Raw genomic sequence first — 18,668 nt, 5'->3', positions numbered from 1 at the left:
TTGTTGTCAGACCCTTCAATACTCATATCACTGCAGTGATTTGAGAAAAGTACTTCACCATAGGTACTTAAATTAAACCGTCAAAGTTTTCTTACATAGTGGCATGTTTTGATGGGTGAATATATTAGAAACATTCCATTTAAATCAGATAATTTTTGTCTGTAATGTTTGTTTTTCAGTTTTATGTGTACTCATGGCATGTTTATTTTTATTGTAAATCACAAAGGAAATTTCAAAGAGAAACAGAAGATAATTTGGTTTTGTGAGCTGGAATACGACAATATTCTCTTTCTACAACTGTCTTTCTTGTAGTTTTGAACATATGATAATTTTGTTTGTATTAAAGAAAATCAAAAATCCCAAACCAATCAAAGAAATTACCAAGCTTATAATTTTAATAATGACCTCAGCTCAGGACATTAAGTAGGGAATTAATGATCAGTTAAGGTTAATGACTCAATGCCTTGAGTCATTAAACTTCAAGAAAATGCTCTGTACTTTGATTGGTTTTGGTTTATTAAAGTTAGGTTGTAGAAGGTGAAAAAAAAAAAAAAGAAGGTATTTCCGAACACAAGTGGAACAAATACGAACAGAAAACAGAGGTATTTCATTATCTGCCTCATCCTGCAGTCCCAGCATAACTCAAAATGCCATTATCCTTGATTAGAGTTTTGATAGTGTGAAGACCTAAGGAGCAAAACTTTTCATACCCACCTTTCTTTTCTTTCCTGCTTTGAAACAAATGAAGAACTTCAAATGTTTGGCAGAACATAGGTTAACACTGCAGTTTTAGAATGGCACATCACCTTATTCTATGAAATTATTCCACAATGTCCCCTAAATAAGCAGTTATAGGATATTGCAGTAGTACTACACTATGATCTGTACATAAGAATACAAGCCTTTGGATATGCATTGTATGTAGCAGGTACATATTCGCATGTAAGTGGGTAATAAGTATTTTCATTGTAATCCATATCTAATTTGTATGCTACTTATGCAGTCCAGTAGATGGAAAGTTGTGTATATGACCATTTAACAGCAAGGAGTGCTTAAACCTGAAGGCCTTTATTTTTCCATACTGGAAATATAAGCAGATGTAAGCTGCTATGATGGCAGTTGCTCAACAATATCTGTTAAAATAATTCTGAGTCCTTTCTGACATAAAGTAGTATATTTAAAGTAAGGTGTCTTAGTGAGATTTTCACTTTAAATAGAATAAGGGTTAAATGATAACTTGACTTATCTTTTAAATGACAAAAAATAAAGAAATTGCAAGACCTTTTCACACATTAGTTATGTATTGTCATTTATCATCTAGATATCAGGCTAGCAGTGCGAAGTAATAAAACATATCATCGAAAAATGTGCTATAGGTCTGAATCACTCTTTCATTCCACCTCCCAGCTAACTGTAGTATTAAATCAAACAAGCAGAACATTTCCTTAGGCAGCCATTGCCTTTTAATTTCCTGAAGAACCTTAAAATATCATTCATTACAAGTACTACACATATTTGGTTTTTAAAAGTCTCATAAATCAATAGCAGGCTGACTGTAATAATTATTACAAGTTAGTGCATAATTTTCATGCTGAAGGCTGCATGCAGAACTTTAGCATATGCAAACGAGGCAATTCAAACTGTGTATAGATATTAATATGAAGAAGCAGGTAACGAGGTGCAGGCTATGAATTATGCATCAAGAGCGGCTGATCTTCAATGAGGAAAATGAATTCAGCATGTAATCTAATTAGTGATGGAAGTCTATTACATCTAACTGCAAAAGCAACCGTCCTTGAAACAAATTTATTTACAGTCCATGTTACCACTTGAAACAACTTTGAAATGATGTGTAAGACAACAGCTTAATTGTAAAAATTTTTTTGTTTGTTTGTTTCAGTTCTAGACCTGGAAGGCCTCCTAAGAGGACTCAAAGTGTCACCTCCCCAGAGAATTCTCATATCATGCCACATTCTGTCCCAGGCCTAATGTCTCCTGGAATCATCCCGCCAACAGGTAGGATCACTGTTTCTACACCTTCACACGGGCAATTGTTTGAATTCATGCCTTATATTCACTTGTTAATAGATTAACAGTTTAGGAAACCAGCACCCAAATATCACAAAAGAGTTCCCCTAATGTCACATCATTGCTACATAAATATGTTGTGTGTAATGGAAGTTGTGGCAGCTCGGTACTTTAAAATACAAAGAACTGAACAAATAATAATCCATTATAATTTTTTCCCCTGTTCTTTTTCTTTATAAACGAAAACCTTTCAAAGCATGAATTACCTATCATTAGACAATAATATCCTTATTAATTTTTGATAGTTCAGATATCTTCTGGTTTCTTTTGCTGCTTTGCTTCATTAGCTAGTGTCATCATGAATATAGTTGCCTGAAGAAAGCGAGTTAGTTAAAATAACTCCATGCTGCACACACGTCTTTCTTAATTTTTCATCCTGAAGTTCTATTTTTGATATGTCTCCTGAGGCCTCATACTAACCTAAAGTCCTGTAACAATCTGTTTCTCAAACTATATTTTCTTTTGAAAGTTACTGTAACATCTCCTAGTGGAGTCTTGCTCTTCCACATGGCTAAAGTAAGAAAGGCTGTGTTGCACGGAGGAGATGAGCAGTCACCTGAAGATGGAGGCACCCAACATTCAAGCTGTTGGTGGTGCTGCAGTCTCTCTCTTCATGTTACAGATCAGTTAAACTCTGGCAGTTGCTTCAGCAAAGCTTCCACTTCTTCCCCAGTTGTTTCCTGCTGATTTGCATGACTCAGTCTCTAGCACTGATTTTCTCTAAGACAAAGGAAAGATAATTAACGAGACAGATCCAAATAGAGAGGAGGATTACTTGATCTTCGGGACTGGATAGGTGGGTGGATGTTTGAGTACCTGCCCATGTTCACGTGTCTGTTTAAGTATGAGCATGATACTTGGCATGGTTTTGGCCATAGATGACTAACATTTTCAAAAAAAAAGGCAATTCAGAAACACCACATACCAGAAACTGTTGGCAATTTAGATTTAAATGCTTTGTCTGGAGGAAGGAGGAAAGTGAATAAAGTTTAGCTCAGTGGACAAAAGTGGGTCTGTGCCTCCTAGCCTTAGGTTCAAGAGCTGCTTTACATGGTGAGATAGACACATTGCTAGAAATATTTTATTAGAAATTTACAGTTTTTTAAAAGAGTAAAGATCAAGAGGAGTGATGAGATGAAGTCAGATAAAGATTGGTGGGAGAGAGGTATAAAATAAGGAGAGGGAAGGAAGGACAAAACTGAGAATGTAGGCAAACATGGGAAAGTATCAGGCAAGCAGGACTCACAGTAGTAGTCTGGGCAGCTGTGACCAAAAAAAAAGAATCATGATTAAAATACTTTACATGATAGAATTTACAGGATAAAATCTAGTACAGGAAATAGAGATGGTGCAGAGTAAATGCAACATGACAATAATAGATGAGTTCTATGTGGAGAAAGAATGAAAGTTTTTGTAGGGCAGAAGCATTCCTGTTTATGACGGAGAGATCAAAAATTGCAGAAGCAAAGAGAAATTATTTGGGGAAAGTAAGGCAGGAAAATATCAAAGAAAAAAATGAATGCGAAAAGTAGAAAGGAGATGAAAGAAGTCAGAGACAAATATGCAGGCCAAAAAGAGGGAGACAGGAAAAGAAACCTTGTCAACAGTATCATTTGGGGTTTTGTGTTACAGTTAATATCTAAGAGCAGATCTCCTCTTGACTTTTTATTCTAAGAAAGCAGTTTAAAACCACAACTAATACTTAAAGTATCCAATTCCTCTCTAGTCCTTTAAAACTGGTCATAACAAGTTAACGATAAAAATATATGGTACTAAAAACACAGATCCAATTTCTTAGAGTATCAGCCCAGAAAAACAGATGCAGATCTTTTTAAATTATGACTAAAAAAACCCAGGAGAAAATAATCAAAATTAAAGAAAATAGGCGTATGTAAGATTATCATTCATCAAATCCTTTTAGGATGCTAACGCTTTGTGAGTCTCTTGCAACAGAGGAAAGGTTTAAATGCAGTTGCTATTAAGTCTGATCTGTTTTCACGTTACATGACTTACCACAACAGAAGGGGTGGTATGATTTTTCCCTATTGTGGTGGTGTTGAGTCTCAAACTGCACAAAAAATGCAAACAATAACACTGATAGAAGCAAACTCTGGGATCTAGTTTTCCATAGGGTATGCAAAGGTTCAGCAAAGGTAAGGAGCATCATGACAGTCATTCCAGCATGCTACAGACAGGCAAGTCTAAAAATAGACTTACAATGTGATCTTGTGAGTTCAAAGCAATGAACATTTGTACATTTACATGGTAAATAAGTACCAAGACTACTGTCAGAGCCCTGCCAAGAAAAAACTGCTATAACTGCAATAGATGACATAGATACCATTGTTATGTGCTACCACATTAGTTGATACGGGAAAATTCTTGCTGCTTGTGAACATTTTACAACATATTTTCGCTATATATTCATAAAACCACAGAATAGTTGAGGCCATCAGGCACCAGTGGAGGCCACTTAGTCCAGCCTCCCCTAGTCGAAATAAGATCACACAGAGCAAGTTGTTCAGGGCTGTTGTTCACTTGAGATTCTTTGAGTATTTTTGAGGATAGAGACACCATGATGTCTCTTTGCAATTTGTTCCAGTGTTTGACTACTCTCAAAATAATGTTGGAGTGTTTTTACTTTTGAGTGGAATTTCCTGTGTTCCAATTTGTGTTTGTTGGGCAACACTGAGAAGAGTCTGACTCCATCTTCTTTACTGTGTCCTCGTCAGTTTTTCATACACATTAGTAAGATACCCCCAAGTCTTTTCCAGGCTGAACAGTCTCAGCTCTCTCAGCCTCTCATGATATGTCAGGTGTTCCATTAATCATCATCTTTGTGGCCTTAAAGATGATTCTTTGTTTTAGAAGTTTGAATTTCCTGTTAGGATCCAGCTCTAAGCAGAAAATATAAAACTTGTTAAGTGCTTCCTCCCCTTTCTCTCTCTCTTGCTCTTTTTTTTTTTTTGTAACATCTTCTTCTTTTTAAGCTTTATGATTGATTTAATAATCTGAGTATAATAACTAAGTTTCCTTCCTGCCTACAAAAAAGTATAAGTGATCACACAAATAATTATGTGCTATTTAATGCTCTTTAAGTAAAGAGACCTGCAATTATTAAGTATATCTAGGATACACAATGCTATGATTTAATGCATTTTACTTGAAAATTTTCCTTTTTCTGAAATGTACTGCATAGTACAGAAATATACATCTAAAGGTGGAAATCTTGGTTCCTAAAGGGACTGGTTCTGCATGCATTGTTTATGTGTGCGAATATTATTGAAGTAAAACTGTATTTTCGGATTTCTCATGATATTTCAGGCCTGTATATTTTTGTAGGAGGCCAAGTTAAGGAACTCTTGAAAATATAGTATACCACTGGCCCAATCTGAAAACACATGCAAAGAACATTGAATCATCACTTAAATGGATTTGCTTTAAAGACGTATTTGGGAACTAAGCTGAGATTTACAGATAATATTCAGAAGGAAAATAAAAAACCAAAAAGAAATAATATTCTCCATTTTTTAAAGGGAGCATAAATTGAAGAAGTGAGGATCACCTCTTCATTGATATTCTGTCCATTTTATTACAAGATTCATAAATATTATCCACAATTGCTGATGTATCCTCTGTCTTTCATTAGGGTCAATTTACGGAAAGCTCCCAAATTTATAGAAGACTGGTCGCCTCAAAAAAGGTGTTCTGATGTTTATTAAAATAAATTTAGGACATTTGAAGGTGTGACAAAATGAGAAATATGTAATAACAGCAGATGAAGAGCTTCATGAATTGTCCAGAGAATTAAAATCTGCCTACGTTACAAATGATGTAGTCAGAAGAAAGAATTTGGTGTAGGTTCAGACAGGTGTACTGACATTTCAGGCTTATCTAGATAACATCTTGAAATTCTTCCAAAACTAGGTGGCTCATCATAGTTGACTTTGATCTGCATATCTCTCTGTACTGCAGATCTTTCTTGGCTAATGTGCTTTAAAAGTTGTCTAAAGTTGAAACAGTAGATAATTGTAATTAATTGTGATTAATCAGAAAAGCAGTGCTGTAATTTTTGAGTAAAGTGTATGATATACATTGTGCTCTGTATTTTTATGTCTGTAGTAGCTATGTAACATATAAAATGATATTTCCATTATTTTTCATATAAACTTCGAAAAGCAATTCTCCTCAGTTTTCAATTTTGTTTTTTTTTTTTTGTAATTATTCTTCAGTATTTTAGGTTTTGAAGCTGCTTTTAAAGCTCCTAACAATTCTTCTGCAACTTGGACTACTGAGTCTAATCTACAGGTGATGAAACAAGTAACTACGATATCTGTTACTTATTTCAGAAGCTGCATCTTTAGAGATAAAATGAGAATAAGAAGTACTTTTGGAAATCACTGATGTAGCGCATGATAAGAATGCTCCTTCATATATTAATATGTATCTATAGGTATCTCTTTGTCAATTAAAAAAAGTAGTTTCAAAGCACCTTACATGTTTATTACATTACTTTTACATTATATTAATCTCAGCAATTATGTTGCTATTATTATTACTTTGAACAGATTTGCTTTATGATAGGTACTTCTGTACACCTACTCCACATCTGATACCAGACTGTTCTTTTCCAGTGTAAGGATATTAAGCTTCCTGTTTCATGTGTATGAATTATAATTCCCCTCCTGTATTACACTATTCTGTTTTTTTCTCTTCTTAAATGGTAATCCGAAGATGTAATTTCTAATCTGATCATTTTTTTTCCTCTTCTGCTGTGGGCCTGAATCAATAAAAATATATTTCAACTTCCATCCTGTACAAAATTTCCTGAGCCACAAAGCATTTTTATTGGGAGTTAGTAAAAGGAGAGAGTTGAAAGGTTTTGTATAGATGACTGCAGCTTGAAGGACAAATGTAGTTCACAGATGGAGCAACTGATAAAATGTGGTAATGTTTTTGCTAAAGTAGATGATGGAATTATTTGGTATTTAAAGAAAGATTAATCACACAATTAAATAATTTCATTTTCTCTACCTTGTAGTTAATCATGTTGTATTAGGCAGACAGAAAGAATGGTTAAAATGTAATTATCATTGTTACTATATCCACATTACGTAGCCAAGAAACAAAATCTGTAGCTAGAAGTATTTACTCCTGATAGGCTCAATCCTGTAAGGTCTTAAGAATGTATTTAACTTATTGAAATGAATAGAATTGATTTCTATGAGTATTCTAGGGGCTAGAAATTATAAGTTGTAGTTACATACTTAGTAATTCTGAGAAGCAAACCTATTATTCAGTTATTTATTATAAACAGTGGGTACCTTTTGTGATACTGTGTTGGTTAGAAAGATACACATAAATAAAACTGAGTGGCTATCGCTTACTTATTTTTAAATGCATTCCATTTTAACACAGTGTATTGATTATTAGTGTTTAATCATTTTTATTGTTAACATTGGTTTTGATTGGTGTTATAGGATGATATGCTGTTTATCTATTGGGACTGAACTAACTTATTGTAAAAATAAGCAGCAAAGTCCTGCTTTCAGAGTTATAAACTAATTCAAGAGCCTGAATCAAATTACACAAACATTTTTGCACTTCATTAAGGAAGTAGTCCTTATAATTAATATGAAAGCTTCTATCACGTTCACTAGTTAATGTATCAGTGGGAAGATAAACTGGCTCAACTCTGTAAATATATTATTTCATAGTTTTTAAAATAATAATTAAGGTGTAATTCAGGCCACCTATCATCTCCTGAAAACAGTAATAATTTTGTCATATTATCATCCAGGCGAATGGCTAACTATCTTCTACTTTATCACGAGAGGATTTATCACTGAAAACCACTTCTGGAAGCTCACTAGTTTTAAGTTCCAGTGAGTCCCTTACATTTTTTGGTCATAAAATCTTTTTAAAATGAAGAATTACTTGCACAAATGAAACCTCTTTTATTAAGAACTTGTACACTTTTCAGTGTTTTATCGTACAATACTACATATATTCAAAGCCTACAAGATACCGTTAGAAAACTGCGTAAACTAGAATCATACCTCATACAGGTTCACCCACTGCCTATTGAGAGGCATCCCTGGATTGAACTGTTTCCAGAAATGCTTCCAGCTTTTTTGATATAGAGGAACAAGTTCGTTCACTTCAGAAGAGACTCTGAGATTAAATATTTAAGCAGTGAGGATAGTCGTGTACTTCAACACACTCAAGGTACTCAAGAAGGAACTGAGTGAAGTTATTTTACAGTTTAGTTATGTGTTAGTGAATCCTCTTGTGAGTACTCACTTAGTATTAGATTGTGATGTGCACAGATTTGTTACCTGTCAGTGGAAAATCTGAGATAAGAATTTTTTGTTTCTGCTGGATCACAGGATAATTTTGCCTTCTGAAGGCTAAGTTTGTAATGGTATTGATTTGTGAATTTCCCCATAAGAATGATATTTCTGTACCAGTTATATGGGATCCCAGTTGAATGACCGTATTCTATGAAGATGAACTGTTAGAAGATATTATTTTGTGTGATAATTTTCATATATAGGTAGCTTTACTAAGTCAGGTTAGATTTAACATGATAATAAAAAAAAGTCTCTGACTTTAGAAGCAACCCTCTCCCCAGTCCCAGTTTCTTGTTTCAAATCATAGAAGTATATTAAACACCTTGGGGGAAAAAAGACCCTCACTTTTCAAAAGAATATTTAATAACAGTATTTTATCATTAGGCTTTTCTGTAAACAAATAACATGTAAACTGAAACAAAATTAAAAAAACCAAAACACCAAGCTCTTGATACAAAAGAAAGTAATTAAAATCTTAGTCTGAAAGGCAGGTATGTGGTGAAGTTATCAGTGACTACATTTGAACCTGGTAATGGAAGTGTTTATATAGTTTTCTTAGTTCCAACACACTATTATTTGTAATTGAAAAAGTTATGGAAAAGATACACATTGTAGAATACACTGATTGTTTCTTAAAATTAAATTATTCAAATTGTAAGTTTATCAATTGTAGGTTATACCGAGATTGCCTTGTTTAGATTCCAGGCAGAGTCCTTCAATAGAGAAACATCAAGATAATCATGCTCTTATTTTGCAGTTTTTCATATAATAAACCTTCTGATTTTCCTCCCACATGTGCCTTTTAATGAGAATGTTCAGCCAAAATAATTTAATACCCAATAATTTAATTTCTAATTGGTTCAAAACTAATCTTTTATAGAGCAAACAATGCGTTGCCATTTTAAACGTGAAATATGTAGTATTATTTTGTTAAACACTGCCACTAGAAATGAACCCGAGCTGTTGAATTTGGAATAATACTTCGGTCTTTCAAACATGCTGGTCTCTTATCTCAATGATGTTGATTGCTGTAGCAATATATTAACATGGTAGTTCTTAGAGTGAACACATCAAGATCTGATAAAGCTCAGTTTCATCATGTTACTAACTGTAGTTCTGCATTAGCACGATGATATGAAGTTCCTGAATCCCTTCAAGGTGCCCAGCTCCTTTCCTGTGGAATTAGACTACTTACGTCTTTGCATGACATGATCAATGGAGGGTGAATTTTTTTCGCTTCATTTTATATTTGATTTGCTACCAGTACTACATTCTACATTCAATTAAAAAAATATTTATTAAAATTTATATATTCCAAAGGTACGGTCCATGATTTCATTATCATATATTTGTAGATTCTCTGAAGTACAGGGAAAAACCGCAGCTTAATGTTTTTAACTCAGTCTGGGTTTTCTGGGAGGAAGGCAGTGTCAAATGTCATTGTTTAATACGATTGTCTCCTTTTTAAGAACAATCTGTCTGCTGGAGTTTTACAGATTTCATGCAGGGACTCAAATAAGAAGAGAATATGTCAGGTTGCCCGCGTATTTTTGTTACAGGATATAGGATGTAGGTAAACTTCAGAATTGCTCGAGTGAATGGTATTTTGAAGAAAAGTAGGAAAGCAAGCATTATTTTATCTGGGCAGCTTTAGAAGACTACAACTCAAGGAAAAAGTTAACTAACTATGTGCTCTATTAATTTATTCTCAGGCATATGGTATGATTCTTGACATGTCCTACACAGGGCCAGTAGTTGAACTCGGTGATCCTGATGGGTCCCTTCCAATTCAGCATATTCTATGATTCTATGAATGTAGTTTTCCAAGAAGAACCGGTCACTCTGAGTTGTCCTTATGACTTATAGCTCTAGTACATTGCCTGCATGAATTGTATAAGGCACAATAGTGTACTATGAGAATTATAATGAATCCACTATCAGTTATTCACAGTGCACTGTATTGTTTTTGTTACTAATGCTGTCCTGTGCAATATATTAGAGTTATCGTAAAGTAGTCTTAACTGGAAGAAGGTTTTTGAAAAGGAGGGTTGTTCTGTTTTATGTCCCAGGTTCAGAATTGCAAGGCCGGATTGTTCAATTGGAAATCAGAGAGTATTTATGTCAGAATTTTTATGTTGATGTGAAATTAAGCACATTTTTAACCAGTTCATGTGCTGATGAACTGTATTGCAAACATAAACCAATCTACCAGTTATTGCTTCCAAGAGCTTGTGGTATACAAAAACCTGAGTTGATGATCTGAGTTTCCATGCATTCAAGCTGGTAAGTTTGAAAACCTCATTTCACTTTCTTCAGGTGAGAAGACTTCTCTTATTCCTTCAAGATGCAGACATGGGTAGATATGTTGGTTTGTTGGTCACTGTGTGCCTGAGACAGCAATTGCAAAGGTAGAGTGGGATGGAAAACAGGGAAGAGGAGTTAAAAAATTGTATGTGTGATGGAGGGAAGGGAAGAGAGAAAAAGGGAGGGAAGGGAGAGAAAAGTTTTTTATGAGTTGGTATAACTAACTTATTTAACATAATGCAAACTAGTTTGCTGTTGTATATTAATTCATGACTATGGAGAGGTTACAAAACTGTGTTGGTATATTACTTGTGTCATTGCTTTTAAGGAATATCCTCTTTCCACAGTGTGTGTACAGGAGCCTGCATTTTGCTTTTCTGAAATGTGTTTTAGTTACAAATGTTTTATGAGTAACTCTTAAATCATCTCCTTTCAATCCAGTCTTAATTGCAATGAGATAATGTGTTCAAGCTGTCAACAAAGAATAAACTGATACTGCTACTAGTATTAGAGGTGAAACTGGACCTTTAGGCAAAAATCTTAGATTGTGGAGTATGTTACTGTTGCTACACTGTGATGTTGGTCATCAATTAATGATGTATTAGTTTCCGACTATGAAAACAGTATCACACTTGTACTGAGTAAGCTGGGTAAAGGAAAACTGCACCTAGTCAAGACACAGTTAATAATGTCACGGAGTTGTTTTGATTCATCAAAATCCATACAAATGGCAAATAGACAGTGTACTGACCAGTTTTGTTGAGAATTAAGGTTTTGTCAATGTTACCCTTTTGTTAGGTGGAGGTTGATATTTAGATTGACATAGGGGAAGTAGAACAAGTTGCAAGGAGTGTTTTAAATGGGCAGATGCTTCTACTAAATTTCCTTTTCTCTGTATTCATTATGCGGTCTTCTGTCACAGGCTTTAAGACCACACATATGGCTTCAACAATCCGTTGCCCTTATTAAGAAGAAAGTTAATAGAATAGCATTGCTTTTTGCAGATGCTTTTTTTTAAAGAATGTTTCCTTATAGTGGAAATACAACATTCAAGACATGAGTTGGTGTCAGCTGCCTATTCCAATAATTTCCATTTGCGATTGCATCAGGTTATTAGAGGTATCTTGCTAGGAAGCATAAAATCAAGGGCAGGATCTTAGATAAACAAGATCGCTACTAAACATGATGATGTTACTTTTGTTTTCTTTTGACAGTAAACTGATTCCTTAATTCATATGTTATAATGCATCAGTCCAATATACAGAGATCTAGATGTAATTATTGTGTTAGTATACTGACTCTGTAATACCACTTAAGCTTGGACTTAAGATGGTGAGAAAAGCTGCTTAACGCAGTGCAAACGGTAGTTTCCCTGTATCCTTGCTTAATAAATGTATATGAATATGGGAATAAGAGGACTGTGTTACTTGGGCAATTTGATAACCAAGTAAGTGACTTACTACATCATAACAGTACATTATTTTTGTAAGTACCAGACTACCAACAAGAAGAAAAAAAAAAAGGAAAACCAAATGATATTCAGCATCCAAACAATATTTGATGCAAGTATTTGAGAAGAGAAAGATGATTTCTTGTGAATCAGTACATTTGTTTTGAAAAGTATCTCAAAACATTCTAGTAGATTAATATTTCATTCAAGTGAAAAAAAACAGTGGTTCCTGTGCACTCAGGGACTATGTGACAAAACAATTTTTAAAGTAATTTTTTTTCTATTGAAAGCTCAGATTATATTCAGCCTTTGAAGTTTCAGATATACAGATGCAGAAGACATTGAGGACATCATACTCCTAGAGGTGAAAGACAAAAAATCTAGGACTTTTGCCTCTGTAGTGTATAACAATGTGAGCTTCATGTTTATGGAATATGGAATAACTCATTATAAAATAGGATTTAGGTTTTTTTTTTAATACAGACATAAGAACATTCTTATATAATATTTAAATTGCTTAGGTTTCTCTTTAAATTTATTTCTATTATCAATCAGGTTAAAATTTTATATGGAATGACTGTTAGGAGCTGATATGTATGTAGAACCAAAACAAATTAGTATTATCACAGTAGAGCATTCTTAAATGAAAAATCTCCCGAATACTTATATACCAGGAAGGTCTGGACAAGAGATTGTACTATTTAGGCTGCTATTCCTGTACAGAATATGACTTTTACAGATACTTCTATGACAATAAATTAATTATAAATAAACCAGTTCAGTGTTGTTCTTTATCTTGGAGGGCAGGCTTGCATCCTGCACCTTGCAACTGCAGATCTAAAAGCTTTTTCTTATTACCGTCTTCTCCAACCTAAAAAAAAAAATGATTCATATCTTCTCCCAAGTTCCTGGCAGTTTTGTTTCTTTTACTGTCCAGGGCCAGTTACAGAACATGTTTTGTAGCTACACTACAAAATCACTACTAGGTTGAATATCTTACTTATTAAGTTTCTAGTGTGTTTTTTGTTTAAAGAAACTAGAGGCAAAGTTTTTGTGGAAGTTTTATCTTTATCTTTTATTAGACGAAGTGCCAAAAACTTACAGGCTTTTGAAACACAAGCACTTATGTCTGTTGAATGGAGTTAATCACTACTAAGGTCTAAAAGCATCTAAAAGCAATTAAAAATACTTATATGGAAGTTCTGTTTTAAGTAAAAGCAACTTTGTTTCTCCACCTTCTGCTCAATAGCTAGATACCATTTGTCCATTGCATGTTAAAGATGGTGACTTTTTTTCATTAAAATCTTTTTTTGGATTCTTTAATTGCTTTCTTCTCTACTCTAGGGGAAAGCTCTTGATATTTTGAATTTACCTTTCCTCTTTTTTTCCTCCTGTTCTGAAGGCACCAAATTAACTTTCTGATGATGAAGAAGAAAATAAATTTACATTTTTTTTATGTACATTGCCTTTATCCCTGAGCACAAAAAGAAGCATTCAGTTCAAACATGGAATAACTACCATATCCACATGCACTTAGAAATTTGAGGAATTGTTAGCTGGTTTTGTGCTCAGAAAAAAAACTTTTGAATTAATCATTTTTTTTGTGGAAAATTTAAGGTCATCTTGAGATTGGAAATTACATCTACATGCCTTGTAACTGCTACTGTCTGAGACATTGTCGTCATTCACACAACTTTTTTAAACAGACTTCTGTCTGTATAATTTTCTTAAAAAACCCTGGGTTTTAAATTGTTTATTGTTGTTATTATTGTTTTTTATGATGAGTTTTGTTTCCAATTTATTTATTTAGTTAATTGAATCTCACTCATATTACCAGGAGTGAATTTGATGATACCAGTCAAAATATTAAACATGGTATTAATATGCTGCATTTTCTTAAAATATCTTGAGTTCCAAGTCACATGCTCTGAGCAAATATTTACTTTTATTCTATGTGAACAGATATTTTAGAATGTTCTACAAGTGGTCTGGAATCTCAGCTTTGTTACTTCTTGTTTTCAACTTTACCCTGAAAATTGATAGAAGGATTAGAATATGTAATTCTTTATCTATCCGAATTTCAGACATTTTCCTTAATGAGCACTGGCAGTTTCACTGGTTCCAGATTTCATAGATTTAGCCTGAACTATATAAATGGTGCTTTATAAACTCACAAAACTGTGGTAAGAATGATTGTTTTAATATATCATCCTTCTTCCTTCTCCTTTCTCAAACCTACTTTACTTAATACTCAGATTCATTTCATTAAACCTTTAATAATGGAAAGAAATTTTTCTGGAATGGGTAACAATTAATGAAGAATAACAATAAATGCTAACAAGAGATATTTTCCCTTACCTTTAATTACAAATATTTAATTCCCTTGTCCTATCTACCTGACCAGGCAAGAGTTTCACAGAACTTTGGCCAAGGGACTGGCACTTTAAAAGTTAAAATAAGTACCAGGATTTTGTATTAGAAATAATGATGTACCTTTTCAGAATTTTTATTTATTTTTGAGACTGTATTTTTTATTAAGTAATCAAGTAAGTTAATGGATTCAGTAGGTAGCCCAGATTAAAGTAGGGCACAGACAAAACAGAAAGATATTTAATGTAACCCTTACATAATTTGTTATCAAGTTGGATGAAGGTTATTGCCAGTGGATTTAACTTAATTTCTGTCTTACATCGTAGACTGTTTTAATTCAGTGTAACCACAGAAACTCTATTTGGTCTGCCCCTGGAAAATCCTTTTTTCTTTGTGTAAAAAATTTGTGGTAAGTGTTTTTTTTTTTGTTTTACTGTATAATTCAGAACTGTTTATATAACCTCTGAGATAACACTGTCTTTTGGAGTTGTATTTGAATCTGCTTCATTGCTCCTTTTAGAATTATTCATGATCTAATTGTATTTGTTCACTTAACACAGACCCATCTGTGGCCTGCTCCCACTAAAAGCCTCCTCATTTCATCCTCAGTCATTACATGTGAACATCTCACACATTGCTTAGCTCCATCTCAGTTTTTGTATGGTAGTGTTCCTATGGTTACTTACAGGGATTATTTCTACCAGAGTTTACTGTAAGATTCTTCCACTTTTTAATCGTTGCTTTGGTATGGTTTCTGCTGCCCTGACTCTGTATTCAAAAATCGTGTTATCTTGTATGATATGCTTCTCCTAGATCTAAACATCTTTTTCAGATGTGAAAGATTTGGGAGTTGATTATATCTTAACATTTTTTGTGGAGAAGGTGTTAGTATCATGGTGTGTGGTATGATGCTTCCTCATTTCTTTGAATAGTTTTGATTAGGCAACTAAGTTTGGTCCACTACACTGTCTTTTAAATAGGATATAAATACACTCCTTCCTCTGATTTTTTTCAAAAGTTAGTGATTTTGAGATTCATCTGAATTCTGTCCCATTTAAATTCCTTTCTACTGTACACTTTTACATTTTCACCATACACAAGGTCAAATTAAAACAAAGATGCTCACTTAAATTTCACTTTCTGGTTTTGCTTTTGCATCTATAATATGCATAAAATATAGACTAGACTAGACTAGACTAGACCGGAATATTTCAGTTGGAAGGGACCAACAACAGTCATATAGTCCAACTGTCTGACCACTTCAGGACTGACCAAAAATTAAAACAAGTTCCTTAACTATGTTTTGGAAAGATTATTAGGTTCATTTTAGACACCTTAATACTGTTGCTTCAAGCTTGACAGACTTATTACTTCTATTATTCTAGTAAATCTGGAAAGAATGCTGTTAGGTAATGTTCTTTTAAAGAAAAAATGAAAACCACTAAAACACTGATAGATAAATAAGTTGTAGATGAAAAGGTATTTACAGTGCTAACGTTATTTGTTATTTCTCCTAAAGGCATCTTAAGTCCCTTTTGCCAAATGTCTGAAGAAAAGATGAACTTGAATTCTTATTCCTTTTTTCCTTAACTTCCTCCTGCTTCCTAGCAGCTTCTAGGAAATTTTTTAGATGATGTAAAAGTTTTGGATTGCATTGGTTTTCTTTCATATACTGCATACATCTTCTAGAAGAAACCTCACTGCCTGAGGCTACTTTATGAGAAATCTTTAGCTCTGTATAAACAGCACAAAAAAAACCATTTCAAGATAAAAAATGTACATTCTCATCCTGTCTTTACATTTGTTTACAATAAAAAAATATTGAAAAGTACTTGTTAAATGATGAGTCACAGCTTTATCATATCATGAAAATACTATTTGTGGTGCACAGGATCAAAAAGGACTGTTCACAGAGCCTATCCTGTTTAAAGATCATCTATAAAGAGACTTTCACAGTTCTTTTAAAATTATAATTCTGATGAAAAGTTTGTCAATTTCTTTTTAAAATATTTTTCTTTCTTCTTAATATAAGTTTTCCATCTGATATATAGAGCTGGAATTCCATAATTCTTACCATCATGTGAATGAGTTTTGATGCTGATGCTTTCAGGATTCCACTCTCCATGGGTGGCTGTTACTAAGTACATTTTTTTCATGGGAAATATACTATGTAAGAGCACTTTATTTAGAGAGCATGTACTGCTGAGAATAGGGCTTTCTGGGCACAGATATTATAACAGATTCACCCTAACTCTATATCCTGGAGAGGGAAAGCTGGTAGATTTTCATAAGTTCTTTTCAAAGTAGGAAAACATTTCAGATACTTCTCCCTCTTTGGTCTGCCACTGTCTTCATGAAGGTGAAATTAAGAGAACATTTACAATACAAAAGGGACTTTTCTTTGTCATCCTGAGTGCATCACTATTATAACATGATAAAAGAGTTTCCATTCCTAAGTTAGTACCTCTGTGTGGTGCATGTACCATGTGAACATGGTAATTCGGGTATCTCAGTACTATGCTCCGCTAAATGAAATAAACAGGCCCATAATCATTGCTGAGTATTATCCTTCTAGGTTTACTCAAGTAACCATCTTTCTGAGTGTGTTTGAGATTTTCTCTATGCTCCAATGAATTCATAGGTTCAAGTTTTTCTATGCAGCAGTAAAAAGCACCATGATATAGGGGATTCAATATGATATGAAAGTTCTTGGGACATTTGCTGCTGTCTTACTCTGCAGCTGATTTCTACCCCTAATTCAAGACATGACAAAAAGTTTTGGGACCAACCACTAATACCTTATACTATGTAGAGTTCCTACTGACAACCCTGTTACTGCTGAAGTGGGCCAGATTGTGCCTGTAATCCAACTGGAGACAACTCAATCCACTAGATGCTTTTGTATTTGTTAGCAATAAGTACTCTGATATTAAATTTTGATTAAAAGGTGAATACTTATATTGTGAAATCCCTCCCTAATTTGATTTTAGTAGAAAGTGTAACAAGTGAAAAAAATGACTGGCAAAATATTTGACAGAAACTGATAGAAGGTAAGAGAACTAATAGAATTCAAGGTAGATTTTATTCTGTCATGTCCATCATGGTCTATTTTTTAAATTTTTGTGTAAAAATAGAGTCCTGGAAAGAAAGAAGGAAAGAAGGAGGGAAAGAAAGAAAGAATGTTTAATAGAAATTGTTTTCTATTGATACAAAGCATTATTTTGAGGCTTACTTTATTTTTCTGAGTTTTTAATGACTAAAGCATTTTAAACTGTTATGAAGTAGAGGTTTCTAATCAAGTATAAAGGATGTTGATATAGTTTTGTAGTAGTTTTTTTCTGAGCATAAAACTAATTTTAAAGGAAATATGTACCTAGAAATAGAATTCCAAAACAGTAGGTTGATTTCTGTAGAAATGACAAGTGTACAGGTAAATATCTTCACTGTATTTTCACTATCTGAGGAAAGAAACTAGTTTTTCCTAGTCCTAGCTGTCTAAGAAGTTAGCTATCAAGGAGGAGATTCATCTGCTAATATGTCTGAAATGTAGCTGTTGAAAACTTAACAAGTCATCTCCTTTCATAGCCAGTGGAAAGTAGCAGACATCTCTAGAGAGCGATACATCTCAGTATAAAATAGGCCACATGAATCACCCTCTGGAAATGCCTATGTCTCTTCATTGACTGTAGGCAACCTAGATGAAAAGTTTGGACTGAATGATTAAATTTTAGAAGGTTAATTTAAAATTAGCTGGGTGAAGCTGTCAGTGTAGGTAAATTATTTTAAATATGTGGATGCAAAACGGTGTCTGTACATTGTCCATTAAATGAATCTTTGGAAATTATTGATGTGTTTTAAAATGTTTGAAGAAGCTTAGTGTGTTCTGGGTATAGCAATAAAAAAAAAAGAAAATATTTATTTTTTTCATTCACACAAAGTGTTGCATATCACGCACATGCAATTTAGCAGGTAACATTTTAGCCAAGGACTGAAACTTCTGATATCCCTCTAGATTCACTGTGAATTGTGTCTGGTATTGGGTTCCAGAAGCTGAGTTTATGGCATAACATGTACATACTTTAGTGCACTTAAAAGACTGATAA

At 33.5% G+C, this 18,668-nt stretch overlaps 1 protein-coding gene across 8 annotated transcripts in view; it reads left to right on the top strand.

Moving 5' to 3' along the window:
* DACH1 (dachshund family transcription factor 1) overlaps positions 1 to 18,668 on the top strand; it is a 357,379-nt gene that overhangs the window by 149,042 nt on the left and 189,669 nt on the right. For all 8 annotated transcript variants that reach the window (XM_027674513.1, XM_027674510.1, XM_027674516.1 and 5 more), the window contains exon 2: positions 1,901 to 2,016. In XM_027674513.1, the coding sequence (XP_027530314.1) occupies positions 1,901 to 2,016 (116 nt within the window). The remainder of the gene's footprint in view (positions 1 to 1,900; positions 2,017 to 18,668) is intronic.

This window comes from Neopelma chrysocephalum, unplaced genomic scaffold, assembly GCF_003984885.1.
Source record: "Neopelma chrysocephalum unplaced genomic scaffold, ASM398488v2 Primary Assembly neopelma1_25, whole genome shotgun sequence".
Classification (NCBI taxonomy): domain Eukaryota; kingdom Metazoa; phylum Chordata; class Aves; order Passeriformes; family Pipridae; genus Neopelma; species Neopelma chrysocephalum.
This window is presented reverse-complemented; position numbering and strand designations above follow the sequence as displayed.